Raw genomic sequence first — 16526 nt, 5'->3', positions numbered from 1 at the left:
TGGCTACCTCTAAAAAGCAGTCCCGGATGTCCATCGCCATTTTAAAAATGATTCATGCTCTCCATTGCAAAAGCGATGGAATCTCGGATCCAATTTTATCTTCTTTTTTTTTTAAATGCGGCTTATGGCTTGCTCTCGTACTTGCTACATACACTCTCACTTACAATGACCATAAAACTACAAGGTGAGTCAAAAATAGCTTTGAAACGATTATTGCAGTCTGTTCTTTCGGAGACGATATTTTCAAAACAGCGATGAATTCAAAATTAAACATGAGGAACAAGTCCGATACTTAGAAGTGGTCAATAGCTACATTCTATCGGATTTTTTGACAATCTTGTCGAAAGGTATCACTAAGAGAGGGAAATATTGAAAGTCGATAAGCGAATGATTGTGAAATCGTACTGTTAGCCGTGGTTTCAGACATATTGTTTCAGACGAGCCCCGCCCGGCAATCAATAGAAACATCAGTGACCGATCGAGATGACATTACGTAATGTGCTTTATTTCAATAGAGTGAGATGATTGGTTCTAGAATGGTAAACATCCACACGTGGGCTAGGCCTAGGCCTCCATTTGATACATTAATTTATGCATATGGGTGAGGTAACCATCGAGACGTCATGTCACTGCTCAGCTTAACGAATGAGAAAAGAACAAAAGATCTGGCACAGGAGTTGCATACCACAGTGAGAGGCTGGAGGGGAGAACCATTGCTTCTATCGCAAGCAACAACGCACACGGGAGAGTTTAAACCGAATATCACGGGCCAAAACTAGTACATCACATTTGGGTAAGTTTCATAGAAGATCACTGTGGATTTTCAATAGGCTCTGATAGTTATAATGGAACAAAATACAAGAATCCCCTTCTTGTATTTTGTTCCATTATAACTATCAGAGCCTATTGAAAACATATATGGGAAAACACTGAAACCTCGTACTATCTGACACTGACGAATTGCCGGTCCTTAAATGGGTGACACAGGACATAGGTGCACCGACATGCATGCAGGAGTTAACAAAAGTGATTGCAGCTTGTTTGTCATCCCTTCTGAGGAAGATTTGCTTCCAATGACCAGTTCCTTTGTGATATGTGTATTGGTCAGCAGCATCAGGTCGCGGTGTGGGCTATAACATGTCAGAACATCACTAAAAAAACTTCGACATTATCAATGAAACTAGGAAAGACAGCCAGGCAAGCTCCCGTTGTGTCTTGGGTTTTTTGCTATCAACGTAGTACCACACAAATGGGTTTATCCTTTGCTTGTTATTTCAATCACAGCGACTAAGAAGCCAACTAATCACTTCAGAAGCAGTGAGTTGGAAAGAAGCCTCCACGGTGTATTGTTAAGGGCTGAAGCTGTTCACCGCATGTCCCATTTCAGTTAAAAAGGGCTTTGTACCATCTTTCATAAAGCACCTTCTGGAGGTGTATAGGCCTAGTACTATAATCATTAATCAAGAGTGAAGATGCTTGCGAAGTGCATGAGGAGCTAGTATATAATCCACCTTTAAACCGAGAGACGCATTGATATTCTACACAGTTTTCGGTTGACTGATGATGCAGAAAGTGACTTTTTGGTGTTTTTTGTTCAATGGGAAACCCCACAAATACACCTACTGGATGATCTAAAACCTCAAAAGTTACTGGTGAGTATACATTAACTGCATGAGCGGACGGATGCATTCATGTAAAGTAGGCGTGGCAATTATTTTACACAATATGTTCGCCAATAATATACGTACTTGTTTGTTACTTTGCTAATACACGGGACAGTTCGACATACATATAGATGTTTAAAGTAACATAACCGACGCAATAATGCTGTTTTGATAATTCTATCAACGTATTTCCTATGATTTGCCGGCAGTAGCCCAGCCTGGAGTGTTCGTCGAGTATCATCAGTTGCCCCCAGCCATCATGCCTCGTGCTTTTCTCGTCAAAAAGACAAGAGGAACCTCTTTGTACAAATCTGAGCCGGATTATGATACAGGTATAACACGATAACCAAAATACATTTCGTTACATCAATAACTTCACGGAATCAATATCCGTTCGACATAACATGCCAAAATGCGATATATATATTTTTTTTTTTGGGGGGGGATAATGCTTCATTTTACTTTGCAATTCACAATTAGAAATGTAAATATCTAAATGAACTTTTGTGACCAATGGAGTTTGTTGAATGTCTTGAAAACATTTTGGTACTTCAGAGCTTGGTTATAAATATCTACAATAATTATTAGGCATATCATGGTAGGCCTACACAATTATCAAGGTGCATCTAGATGATTTTTTTACAAGTTAAGTAAAACGAATTCTGACTGTATTCCGATAACATAGTTCCCTCTTTTTTGGTCCTTACTTGATGTTATGCAGAAAGTGGAGTTTTACTTTCCCCCTTTTATAAATAAGTTGCCGTTTTCCCCCCGGATTCATTTGCCTTCCTTTTATATTATTTATCCTTCAGCTTAAATCTTGTAAGTTTTTCCTCGTTATGCGGTTCATGGGTTACATTTTTTTCTGACTACAGTTTCTAAGGTGATTTGTAGGTCATCTCCAAATTCATTTCATTGTGTGCTTTGTGAGATCATCTCCTTATGGAGAGAGAATTCTACAAAGAATGTATTGATCTTTTCATTGCCCAAAAGCTGTGTTGAATCATTAAAAAAGGATTCTTCTTCCTATACAGAACATGTTGAGACAAGTGGGTCAAAGTCAATTTACCACAATGATCCTCGTCGATATTGCCGAGACATGCCTGATGGCCGGAAAGATGAGTCTGATATAACGGATCAGAAAACTAACGTCTGGAAGAAACACTATTTCACTTCGCATGACGAAACAACGACTTCTACATCAAGCAATCTACCACAATATCCACACCAAAGCAATATCAGAGAATTTGCCGAACCTATAGACTTGTCTCAAGCAAAACCCATTCTTCTTGCTTCATCTAATTCTGCATTTGAGTATGTTGAACCTTCAATGCGTGCTTCTCAAGCAAGCCTAAACAATCACATCCTCAATACCAACATCAGCGTAGAGGAGCCTCTTGATCTGCAAATTCGACCCCCGACAGACAGAGATTTGCCACAGTCATCCGTCACTGAAGTCAGTTCAGCTTCGTCACGTCCAGCCAGTCTCTACAATCCTTATGCATCGTATCAGAAAAGACTCGGACATAATCCGGCATCAGCATTATACTCGTATATGATCGAAGGAACATCACCAACACGAACGTCTCCATTCCGAGATGCCTCGTTTTATCAGTATTCCGACTGGAATCATGGGAGAAGTGATCGGGACACAGCACAATTCTCCAAAGAGGAGCAGATGATGATTCCTCTTTCCCCCAACCAAAGTCCCACCATGCCGGACTATTACAATACATCACCGAGCTACTATCTTGACAAGTATATCTTGCCAACTGACACGAACAACGACAAAAATATCCAAGAAATACAAACAGAGCAGCAAATGGCACTAAATCTGAGCCCTTCTAAAGAGGACCAATTGAAAATGTCACCCCAGCTGCCAAACTCAGACAGATTCGTGTTCAATCACACGCATTTATCACGGCGCTCTAAGAACCAAGGGCATGTCCTGAAACATTCTGCTCGCCAGCCGATTCTAGGCTTAGAGTACATCCAGAACACGCCTAACTCCCGAGACAGCAAGAGTCCTGACGGAGAATCCAGTCATCTTCTCGAATCGCAAGATCAGGAAGCAGACGGATGTATGCAACTCGACCAAGCGGTGAATTGCAGTTCAGAACAGCAGCACACAGGGTACTCCAGCACAGAAACTACATCTGTCTCTGGTGGGAAAAGTTCCCCCTCCAAGGTGGACAAGCCCAGCCAATACAAGAAGTATATATGTGATATATGCGGCAAGGGGTTTAGTCGGAGCAACACATTGGTAACACATAAGGTAAGTTGCCCACGATATCATCAGATGTTTACTTGTTTTGGTTAAGCTCATACAATCAGTGTGCATGAGGCATATTACCGGGAGTTGGTTTGTTTCCCGATGCGAGTTATGCGCGTATTCGGCCTTTTTATAATGCCGGAACACAAACTGACTGAAGTATAAATTCGCCCAGAGGTCCAAAATGTAGAGCTTTCGAATGCTCATTTGCCATGCTTAAAATGTCTGGGTCACAAGAAATCCACATAATGTCGTAAACGTACGGAGAAAATCTTGAAAAAAGCCCTGTTTGTGTACATCTGACGGAGCAGCTTGCCTTGCCTCTACGTATTTCCAGCAGTAGTTGGGCCTAAAGCCATCGACTTGTAGCCAAAGCTGTCAACGTCTGACTGCCACAGTGTATCATGCATTGCAAGCAAGTAACATTTCAATATTGGAAATCGGGCCCCACATCATGTATTTTAAGAACTCGTTCAAAAACAAACACATGTGTGACTTGAATCAACGGCTCAAATTTTGAGAACCAAAATTGTGTATCTTGAAATTCATCCGCGCGATAATTACTCCAAAAATTAATGGTCAAGGTGTAATTGTGTGAATGTTTATGTTCTACTTTTGTAATGATAGTTCCGCCCTAAAGCATTTTAGATCCGGAAATCGCGCGTTCCGGTCGAAAGTGCTGCTCTAAACGAAAGTTTTACACATACAAACTAAATAGCTTGTGTAGAACTTTCTTAATTGACTTCTTGCACCTAAATCATCCGTTATAATACAACCAAATTGTCTGACTGATCATTGTCCTTTGTCTCTGAGAGATAGCGTGGAGCACATCTGTCTGGCCGCAATCTGTCGTGACGGTCGTCATGAATAATACATGAACTCACTGGATGGGCATCGTCTCTGAGTTCTAAGCTCTAATTATTAGTCTCAATACATGTATATTTACGTTCACCTTTGCTGTGGTAGACAGATGTTGGGAGCATCCTCTTAAATCGATATCATCTTCGGCTCTACTCAAGGGTTTATCCTTTTAATCCAAGTCATTGTAATATGTATGGTCTCAAACGCATATACGAGGGTAGCCGCACACATCTTAGACTCGCTATAATAATGATTAGGGGTATACATGGGCCAACTTCGAAGCAAAGTCTCTGCAGGATCGCACGGACTGTTGATGCATGTATCTGACGATAGCTTGTACAGTTTGCAGTTGATCGTCTCTTTGTTTGTAATCAAGAGGTTTTTTTTTTTTTTTTTACGGAGAATCAAAACTAACTACATTTGTAAATAAGCCTGAAAGTTCACCCATGGTGGCGCGCTTCCGGAACCCTTGAATAGGAAAATTAACGTGCAAAATTTCTAAAGATGAAAATTTATGAAGTATATTTTTGTGGCGGTCATCGGGTGAAAACTAAAGTTAAATATTAGACTAACAATTGTTTTAAATAAACTTACAGGACTCATTAGCATCGATAAAAGAATCTAAAGTGTCCGCTGACAAAGACTGCTTTCAAGCCTGCCTGACTAAATCTAGAACCCATCGGCTGTAGGTAGGTCAATCTTCGCGTCGTTATACATTTTCGTGATCGAACAAGGAGACCTATAGGAACAGAAATGTCGTATACAAGTACAGTTCGTTTTTACCCATCTCCAAGTGATTTCTCATTTTTTTTTGGGAGGAATACTAAGGATACAATACCAACATGAATGTTTCTTGGGGTGATTACGGTTAGAAATCGTTCTGTCAAAAATTATAGCAAGAGAAAGGGCAACCCAGTGTAAAATGCCCGTAGGCAGGTCACGCGAGGGGTCCGGAATTAAGCTCGGGGCGTGACCTTTTCCTTCAGGCGCTTTATTCTCGTAAGTGAGTGATTTCTTTTTCCGAGTTGGCTGAATCGGGGTGATTCCGTCCCAAAACAAATGCGTTGTCGCTGCGGAATTTCGGGTGGCATGGGTGGCTAGTGCGTAAGGCGCTCGCCTCACACCACTGTGGCACTGGTTCGATTCCCGGCTGCGGACCATTTGTGAGTAAAATTGTGCGTTGATTCTCTCCTGTGCCATGAGTGTTTTTCTCCGGGCCCTCCGGTTTTCCTCCCTCCGGAAAGATCAAACACTTTCGATGTCTGGCTGTGCTCCGTGGTCATATATGGGTCGATGTGGCTGGCTGCCAGCGGCTCGACCACGCTGTAGCTGCGTCCTTCGCAATTCAGCTTCTCAGCTGCGAGTATATGATTAGCCTCGCAAATTATTTATTTATTTTATTTGAATGTCCATTTAAAAGGCAGGTACATGTATGTTGGAAATGGTAGGGTATACAAATGGTTCATCATAATGTTCTTCAACGAATAAAGAAATCTTAAAATCTAATCATGTATGTTTTTGTTTTTAAGTTAAACTTAGCTACCCGTGTCATGATATTCTTTAAAACTTAGCTTGTTGGGCCTAGCCCAACTTTGGGTCACGCTAAATATATATGTTGTGATTTCAATTTGGCATGGGGTAGTTATTTCAATGAATAAATAATAAATCTTAATGATTTATTACATCACTGATTACGGTTTTCCATTTTATGAACCAACACATTCAATATGTGCACCTACCCACTTAAAACATAATTCACAGCGACGGTTTTTTAGCCCTTGATTTTAAATCAGTGGTGCTTGGTTATGACTGCAGAGATGCCAGTAAGGTATTATAGTAGTGGGAAGCTGATAAATCACAATTTAAGATGAAATCACTTCGACAGTGTTCAATTTCGTAAAACCACACGCGCTAGTTATATATAGGCCCTAGGAGAAGAAACAACCTTCATGCCTGTCCATCCATCCTGAACTCAATAATAAAACACACCAACTTTGGCATGCAATATGACCATCGACAAGGTAAAAGGTAGTTCACGAAAAAGACGAATTTTAAAGATTTCAATGAAATCTGAACAGGCGTTTGTTTCAAAACCCTCACGTTATGCTGTGTCCTATAGCGGCATTTGAAAACGCAGAGAGTGATATGTGAAATGCACCGAAGGTGTTTTTTAATTTTTTTAGACAGTTCCATTTGGATTTACCTCCTGGCTAGAAATTATACAAAAAGGTTATAAAGATAGCCAAAACTTTGCTTCTTTCGAGCCAACCGCTTAAGGTCCATCGTTTTGTTTCCTCGTATAGGTTTGGCCACAAAGAACGATTCACTTGCACGGCTTGTTTGTGACTGCTTACCTTGCTCTTTCTTATCAGCCCCCAAAGTCCGATATCGCGCAGAAACTAGACAAGGAATGACCTTATTCATGCTTTCCTGTACTTTACGGTATCGTTTGATGTGTTAGACGGTAGATACAAGTCACCAAAGACCCATTGGATTGCCACAAAGTTGTTCCACATGGGCAATACCAAAGACGATGTGGGGACAACATAAAGTCCTGAGTCAGTTCTTAAAGGGAATGTAAACAACATTTTGCTTTTGCTGTAATTTTCGGAAATAAACGGATTTGGAGGAATAGTAAGTTATAGCAAATATTGTTACACTGACTTGTTTCACGTTTTGGGTTCGTAGACGCTGGAAAAACCAAGAAAACCAATCATGTTCTTGTAGTCTGGTTCCCTGACCCCACTTAAGATAAAACGGAGCAATTTATAGATGTTGGGAATTATAAGTTCAGAGAACCAGTCTATAGCTGGCTTGTACCCCTTCACAGGTGTGTAATCAATTGCAAAGAAAATGCGGAATAACTAAATATGAAATATTAGGAGCAGTTTTTCAAAATAGCCTGTTTTCTCCAACGCTGGTCGGCCGACCAGCTGAAAATTGATACAACTTACCGCTTTACTTGAACATGTCAACACACTAGGAGCTACGATTTTACAGGATGCTTTGGACTGTCATTCCCTAACAGTCCAGTAAAGAATTTCATGACAATTTGATCATTTCTTTTTTTGATGTTTGCAAATGTTGTATCTTCCTAATTTCCCTAAACAAAGAAAGCGTCCCACAACGTGGTGACAACAAGAGCACACATACAAAAACTCCGCCCGTAGACCCGACACTGTTGCGTTTTGTATATATTATATATACAAAACGCAACAGTGTCGGGTCTACGGGCGGAGTTTTTGTATGTATATGTAGCATATCGTACATTTCGACAGAAACGAAGGAGAAATTTATCAGCTTTCTCCAGGAGCTAAACCAGTTTGCTAAGAGGGACGGTGATTACGGGCGAGCCACGACAATCTCTGTATACAAGTCCCGGTATCATGCAATCTTTGTTGGTTGTGCACTTTTGCTAAAGACAGTGCATGTATCATTTCACAAAAAAATCCCTGTCGATAATGATAAAGCAATTTACGCGTACTTACTGCGCAATCTACTACAAGAGCAATGAGTTTAAAGATGAGTTTTCCCAGCTAATTTCCCAAAAATCCATTCACTTCTGAAAATCAGTCATTCATTTTTGTCTGAATTTGAGAATCGCTCTGAACACACGTTTCATTATTGCTATCAGAGCATTCGATTCCATTTCAGTTCAATCAATTAAGTGATTGAGCAGCACCTTTTGTTTATGTCCATTCAGATTCGTTTACAAGACTTCTTTTTCGCTTTCAGAGGGCGATTTCAAACATTCACCATTCTATTTCACTTTTAGTTTAATGTCATCGGCACCAGATACAAGTAGGGGTTTCTTTTTCATTAACCGTCAATCAAATTATGCAGTATCACACTTCATATTAATATGAGCACATTGGAAAAGAAAGGAGAATTTTTGAGAAAGTGTGGAGTGGACGTTATAATTACAATGATCGTGAAAAACACGTAATGCACGTTGGAAATAACATCAGCAAGTAGGGCCTACGCAATATAAATCCATTACCAGCCGATTCGGTATCAAATCAGGATACAGAAGAAAGGTTCCTATCCAGGACTTACTATTGGAAACGAGGTTGGAAATAAAGTAAGCACTGAGGACGAGGTTGCAAAGGACCCGTCCCATTAAGACCACTGTGGTGTTGGAAGCAAACCTTTCCAAAAAGAGAAGAAAAAATCACACACATACCCAGCATGGGCTATTTATCCTTTACGCCAATGATTCAAAGACTCCGTTGAGAGAGGCTTAAAACGCCAAGACATTTGATTGTCCTTTTGTCCAGATTTCAATTAGAATGGATGGAAACAGCCGTCGTGCGGAGAGGCGAGGCAGGCTTCTCACAAGGATATTCCTTAATGGACAGGGCGACAGCAGCTAGCTAACGATCAATATCTTATAGCATTCACCAGCCCTATTGTTTCTTCCGCTTTTCACCACCATCACGACTGTCTTGTTGACAGCTTAATTACAATTGCAGCCGAGAAATTGCACGGATTTGCCGTGCGGGAATTAAGAAGAGATGGAGTGGCCTAGTAAAAGGATCTCGACACAAAAGAGAACCCAATTGCACACACATTAACAGCGCCTCAATGCACATCACAGCTCAAAGCAAGGACCCTACAAAAGCCAAGAGCCGGAATCAAGTCTTGGGGGATCCAGCTGGAGTGGCTGATGGGGTGGCTTATATCAGGGAGTCTCATATATAATATGTTTTTATATAGGCCCCTAATTAGAAATTGAAACTTGCGATCTCAGCGACACCTCTCGGCGTTACAAACTAAACTATCTGCCCTGTTATGACGGTTCGTCAATCTCTTTGTTGAAGGGGCTCCGCGCCATAAACCTGTGCGCGCCATATGTGGCAGCGGGTAACGCCCATCACGATGCCAACATTCAGCAATGCTGTCAACATGACAATCGGATATCATTGATAGAGGAAACGGCTTTGTATTAAAAATCATCTGCGCATTTATACTCAGACAAAGAAATTGATACTTAAAGAATAAAGTGAATTAAAGAGTGAATGCCAGTAACTTCTAAGTTACAAGAAGGGACATTACAGAAATCATCCTCGCTTAAATTGAATGAAGGCCTTGTTGGAATAGTCTCCCGACAAACAATAGTTTGTCAATAGGAGATTGTTATCACGTAGTAACATTGTTCATTTCTGGTCATCCAAAGCTAAATTGATCGTTTCAGCCCATTGATACCAAATCCAGGTTTTGGGTCGGGGGGGGGGGGCTGGGGTTCGCAAAATTGGCGCATTCTCTTAAAAAAAAATTGGCCTCAGCTCACTTTTTTTTTGTAAAAATGGTAAAAAAGTGGGGGCGGATGTGAGATGCAGCCGCTTTAGTTTCCTTTAAAAGGCAAATGTCGCCATAGCGAGGGGCAAGTCCCCCCCGCAGAATACGCCGCTGCATAGAGAGTATTTTTAAAACTCAAATTCATAAGACTTTTTATTTTATATTTCTCAGCGCATTCATACTGGAGACAAGCCGTTTACATGTGAATTGTGTGGACGAGCTTTCAGACAACCAGGCAACTTAACGCGTCATCGACTGACACACACAACAGTCAAGCCCTACGTGTGTCAACAATGCGGCAAAGTAAGTCAACCTTGTAATTGACATTTTATTACAAAATAAATCAATATTAATAGTAAGCAGGACATGAATAATGCATGGTCAATAATAACTTATAAACTAAGAGACCTGAAAGTTGAAGATGTTTTCCAGTAAATTATTTTGTTTCCATGTGCCTACCTCGGATGTCGTCCTGAGGATATCTAAATTGCGGTTTCTGCGTCTGTAGGCCTACAGTTTATTGATGTCTTGTAGCGATGATCGCGGTTCACTGAAGATGTGTAGTAAGCACGTATATATACCAACTTTGAAGAATATTAGCGCATGCATACTGAATCTTTGTATCCTCTTTTGCTTGCAGGCATTCAATCGTGCATCCAACCTTCACACTCATATGAGGACTCACACAAACTATAAACCATTCACTTGCCAGTATTGCGGCAAAGGATTTCATCAAAAAATAGACATGAAGATCCACTCCTACACGCATACGGGTAAGTTGTCTCTTTTCCATCTTCTTTCAATTTCCTGTTTTAACGAGAATTTAAAAAAAGCACCGTTTATTCGGGAAGTTTTATTTCTCAGTCGATATGTAACAACTATTATTGTGTCTGATTTTTTTACAGGTCAAATGAAATTCAAATACAGTGAACCTAAACAGTAACTAATATACAATGTGTATATTTATATTTTATTATACCGATAGGTGAGAAGCCGCATAAATGCAAGAAATGCGGACGTGGATTTAAACAGCTGACTCACCTAACTTATCACTTGCGCACGCATTCAGACGTCAAAATGTACACCTGCGCATACTGTGGTAAAGGTTTCAACCAGAAAGGTAATCTACAGGCACATATCTACGGACATACAGGTGAGAACGACCATCTATCGAATGCCATTTAGCCTCTGTGTCAGTCTGAATGTTTAATCGTTTAGTCATACTTGACGTTTAGCTATCATCGATCAATGTAGTAATCCGTTCACAATGAGCAAGACGAATTCAGCATGGAGTGGATGTAACACAGAAATAGATATCTTATAAAAAACAAGTATTTGAAATCATGCCCAACGCAGTATTGTGGTGCATGTACGTGTATCTTTGTGTCGCCCTGAATGCAAAAATTAAATTGGAAATATATGTCCTTTCCCCTTTTCACTATTAGGTGAGCGGCCTTACCACTGTGAGGTATGCAGTAAAGGATTTACCTTAGCGAGTACATTGAACACCCATAGACGGACCCATGCAGATAAGAAGCCTTATGCTTGTCAGTATTGTGGCAAAGACTTCTACCAGAAAAATGCTCTGAAAAGTCACATGATAGCATCCCACCCATACACCGGCGATAGCTTGCTGTAGGCAGTTTGTCATTGGTCTTAGCTTTAGGGAGTTGCAGCGGTGATTTGACTTTGGGAAAATTCTGCTTTTGTTTTTTTTTTTAAATAAAAACCTAAAAACTTAGTACAGTACTTAGATATCAAAAATGTATTTCTGAAACAGTTTAACTGCATGTAAAGTGACAATAAATTATGTCTTTGCCCCATTTTTAATAGGAATATTACGTCATGGCACAAAAAATGGCATTATGCCATTGTCATTGTATCATATGAAAGTTAACGATGGATGTTAACTTACCGCTTATTCTCTGTATGACTTCCTTGCTCTATGGTATGAGATATACATTATGTAACTCGTATTCACTTTAACAACGAGGGTCTAAGATTACTCAAAATTATGAGGTGAAAAAAATATAAAATATAATACAATTTTTACTTAACAAAATTATATTGTGGTCTATCGCCATTTTTAGCTATTAGGAGTATACATGTATTAGCCTCATCTCAAACTTTTTATTGCGAAGCTTTCTTCCAATGATTGTGCTTTCACTTGCATAGGCTTGTGATACAATGAAGCTACACGTGAATGATTATTGCTAAAAAGTAACATATAACAGGGCCGCATAAAGGTTGTAGGCGGTTTTAAGTCTGTAGGAGGTTGTAGTAGGCCCTTATTGTCACGAGGAATGCAGTGCCCGTGCTACTGACACGAAAGCATGGCTTGCCTAAAACGAGTAAAAAACCGCCAAATTAAAACTTACCTCACTGAAGATCCTTGGACGTCACATAACTATTTTGACTGCACTGAGGTGATATAAGTTTTCTGATTATAGTTGCTATGAGAAGACAGCATGACGAAATATTACAAAATATATAATAATTACGAGTTGGGAATCCATCACAGTACGTTTATGCGCAGTACATAGAATAGAAATGTAGCTTAGAGATCAATTATAACACAACGAAAGGTTATTTTTAAATATAGATGTACATAATTAAAAGACCACAATGTGTTGCCACGTTATGAAAAAAAAAGATCATTCATACAAGCAAATACATGTAGATGAAACACAAATGTGGTATTAAAGCATTGTGAGAGGCCCAATGTGTGAGGCCCTATGCCTTTAACATGAGCCCCGTGCAATTATTGACACGTTATTGGGGACACGCGATTTCATTTCAATTTATGAAAAAAAGCACATCTGGAAATAATGGAAAAGTGGGAATTTAACAGACGGTCTTTGTTGTATTTGTTAATATCTAAAGTTTTGTAGTCCACTAGAACATTAACAGGTAAACAAGCCAAGCCTTGAACAATTCTGATGATTAATGAGCGAACGTGTGATAATTAATGTGCAAAACACTTGAAGTGAAGTAATAATGTTATAATAAATTATTGGATAACTGACAACTACCATGAATTTCCCGATATCACACTTGTAAAAACGGGTACGGGTAGGACAAAGACTGATAGTGCATGAATGTTGATTTGGTGCATGCACTGGTTATTGTAAACGTGTAGATAGTCAAACCCCACGCTCCTACTTTTTGCTAATGATGGCATTCAAGTCGTCATTATATGTTTCCCTTTGATATGTAAACATGAAAAGCGTGGTTGATTGAATCCTTGCATTTATATTTAAAACATCTCTTTTAAGTCAGTAACCAGGTAAAGATTATATTCACAACTTATCCAAATGTCTATAGTAGCCTATGTGTTTATTCGTTTAGCATTAAAAACTGTTGATGGAAGTAACGTGCATGATGGTCATATCATTGGTCTGTATTCTACTCAAAGAAGTAAAATATCAATATTTACTTCTTGTACTCGGTAGTTCCTACGCTTGGGCTACTCAGTACGCGGACTTATTTTCTTGGGATATCGAAGTAGCAAAGCAAAGAGGAGTTTAAGTATACATTGTACCACCGAGAAAATACCTTGCTTTGCAACACCTGAGTGAAATTAAAGCGTTTATGTTTCACTTGTTGCTTATATAGACACTATAAATTTTGCCGAATACCAGATTTGTGTTGAAAGTGATTTATCTCGTAAGCATTTTTTTCGAGCTAGATATGGTCTTACGCACGAACATGCGTGTATAAATCTGCCTTTCCTTTATATTTATTGCGGCGTGTTGTTTGTGATAGAACTTTAAAAAAAAAACGTGCAATATGCACGTAAAGGCGTCAACATTTTGTCCCCTCTTCCACGACAAGGTGGAGAAGGCCCTTCGAAACCACCACGCTGCTTTTTTCTTACTTCAGTTGGAAAATCTCAATATCAATATTGAAACAAATCTTATAAATATTACTTTCTGACGCCAGTATTTCTTGTAAAGTCTAAAACTTTAGAATGGTTATCCTTAATCTGGCATGTCACTCTCACTAATGCATTCGGTCTAATATCGACATGCAATATGCATCTGTTAATTTGCTCCGTCACTGAACAATAAGCAACTTGCCTCCAGACAGCGACAAATCTAAAAATTAACGCTGGTTGATTATCTTCTGAAGGCCTTTCATTTTCCAGCAGGCGAACTGCGCTAATGAGAGCAAACCACAGACTGCTGTGAGGTGTCACAGTGATTGAGCCACCTGTAATGTATTCATACGTGACTATTGATCTCTAGGCCCCAAGTCATTACATGATGTGCATTACGTACTATGTGGGCGCTTCACAATCCACCACAATGACGGATATTATATCAACATTCCTTGGCCAAACAGAAATTGAGTAACTATATTCCTCTCATGGTGTTACAGACAGTGCAACGAAATCGATTACAAAAATGATTACAAAATTACCACGACACGTTAAAGCATTCGGTTTGATTTTAAAAATAAAACTATAAAAATACACTGCTTTTTCCAGAACGAAATGTTTGGCCTTTTTAAACGGGAAGGCAAATTATCATTTTGTTGCCGTGGATTTAAGTGTAGCATCAATTATCATTGTCCATCAACTCATTTCGACAGCATTTACTGGAATATCTTTGTAAAAGCTACAGTGCAGCTAGGAAAAACACCAAGACTGATACCACCCCTCCCCTCTTTTATCCCGAAAAAGCATTTGCAGAGAAGAAATAACTATATATTTAGTTCACTATTAAAAAAACTTCATAATTCCGCGCCCAACTTAATGCCGTACATTGTGGCAGCTGGGTTAATAATAAAAACACAAAGTTTATTGTGGTGACGAAGCGCTAACATCTATAATTGACTGTACCGTGCCAGTGGCATTGGAAGCAGGATACACAGGGGCTCAAATTGCTAGCGCTTCCGTTCTCACTTTTTAATTAAAGTCGAAGAGAAAGCCCGGGAGTGATTACATAATACATTGATTAGTCCTTTAGCCAGGGCTGCATTGCCCACAATGCCCACGCTTTGTTCTACTGAAATCGCTGTCACTCAGTGCACAGCCGTCCATGTCATCTATAAGACTGAATATTGACACCCAGTGGTACGGCCTGCATTTACATAATGAAACAACAAAGAGACTGAACTGGAGGTCTCCGGAACGAGGATTCTGCGGCTATAATGAACCGTAATCGTTAGCAAGCAAGCTGTGGTACAATACGAAGTCGATTAAAGTTGGAAGCAATGCACTGCAAGAATTGGATTTAATTGAAACATGAAACACAATTAGGGAAAGTATTATACAGTGGATAGGACAAACACGAGGAGCGTTAAATTTCTCTCAAAAGGAAAGAAAATTCCAATATTTTCAGGTTATCGAGATAAGGCAAGCCAGTCATTTCGTCTTTTACCCTCCGGACCCCTCGCGTGACCTGTCTGTGGGCATTTTACACTGGGTTGGCCTTTCTCTGTGTAATAAAAAAGACCATTATCATGTTGCAGCCATTTGATTTTTTCCCAATTCAAATCAATATAACCAAAGCCAGGCTGGAAGGAAAAATGGTCTTGTTCCTTTTTACACGGAAAAAACATTATCATTCAGTACTGTTATTGGATACATGGAACATGACTGAAATGGTGGCAGCATGATAAAGATCTATCGACCCTTGCGAAGCAAGGACCGGATATATATACGGCTCCGTGGACAACGGGTGATACTCAGACCACAGAGCATGTTGCTTGCTCTATGCTCAGACTACCCTTTCTCTTGCTATAATTTTGACAGAATGATTTCTAACCGTAGTCACCCCAAGAAGCATTCATGTTGGAATTGTATTTTGGCATTCTACAGGAAAAAATGATGAGAAATCAGTTGGAGATGGGTAAAAGTTTTATTAAAAGCGAATTTTACTTTCGATCCTTTCACATCCTTCCCTTTTCGTACGTAGATTCCTTGTTCGATCAAGTTTGTTTTTCACATCGCGTACTTACGTGAGAACTAAAATGATACCTACCTACAGCCGATGGGTTCTAGATTTTGTCGGGCTTGCTTGAATACAGTTCTTATCAACGGTCAATTTAGATTGGTTTGTAAATAATACTTAGTCCTTCAAGTTTATTTTTAAAAATGCATGTCCTAAACAAAAAAAGGCATTTTATTCTCCTATTTAAGTTTCAGTTTTTTACCCAATGACCGCCACAAAATTATTTCATAATAACACATCACGTTCCACTACTCCACATGTATTTTAGATTTACGGAAGTGAGAGGTCAAGTTTTGGCACGATATTTCAGTTTCAGTTTCGACGGTGATTTTTCGAAGAAATCAATGTACCAAAAATAATTACAAATAAAATTTTAGAATTTTTGCACGTTAATTTTCCTATTCAAGGTTCGGGAAGCGCGCCACCAGGGGTGAACTGTCAGGCTGAGCCGGGTCGATGGGGCCGGGTCCCATG

The 16526-nt window shown here is 39.6% G+C and overlaps 1 protein-coding gene across 4 annotated transcripts; it reads left to right on the top strand.

The window, feature by feature from the left end:
* The first annotated feature begins 577 nt into the window (after positions 1-577).
* On the top strand, positions 578-13472 carry LOC119725289 (zinc finger protein 239-like). 4 transcript variants are annotated; one of them, XM_038196662.1, is made up of 7 exons: positions 578-793; positions 1877-1996; positions 2699-3939; positions 10267-10398; positions 10736-10868; positions 11081-11248; positions 11541-13472. In XM_038196662.1, the coding sequence occupies exons 2-7, from the start codon at positions 1924-1926 to the stop codon at positions 11732-11734; spliced, it is 1941 nt and encodes a 646-aa protein (XP_038052590.1). In that variant the 5' UTR covers positions 578-793; positions 1877-1923; the 3' UTR covers positions 11735-13472. The 4 variants fall into 4 exon arrangements, with proteins under 4 accessions (XP_038052590.1, XP_038052589.1, XP_038052591.1 ...); XM_038196661.1 differs by having other exon boundaries at positions 1874-1996; XM_038196663.1 differs by lacking the exon at positions 578-793 and adding an exon at positions 991-1652.
* Positions 13473-16526: the final 3054 nt, after the last annotated feature.

This window comes from Patiria miniata, unplaced genomic scaffold (assembly GCF_015706575.1).
Source record: "Patiria miniata isolate m_02_andy unplaced genomic scaffold, ASM1570657v1 HiC_scaffold_19, whole genome shotgun sequence".
NCBI lineage: Eukaryota > Metazoa > Echinodermata > Asteroidea > Valvatida > Asterinidae > Patiria > Patiria miniata.
This window is presented reverse-complemented; position numbering and strand designations above follow the sequence as displayed.

What these genes read in the sequence shown, in the direction of transcription:
- LOC119725289 (XM_038196662.1), top strand. Translation starts at nt 1,924, where the DNA reads ATGCCTCGTGCTTTTCTCGTCAAAAAGACAAGAGGAACCTCTTTGTAC. An exon ending in ACACATTGGTAACACATAAG is followed by an intron (nt 3,940 to 10,266) that starts GTAAGTTGCCCA and finishes TATATTTCTCAG; the next exon opens with CGCATTCATACTGGAGACAA. An exon ending in ACATATCTACGGACATACAG is followed by an intron (nt 11,249 to 11,540) that starts GTGAGAACGACC and finishes TTTCACTATTAG; the next exon opens with GTGAGCGGCCTTACCACTGT.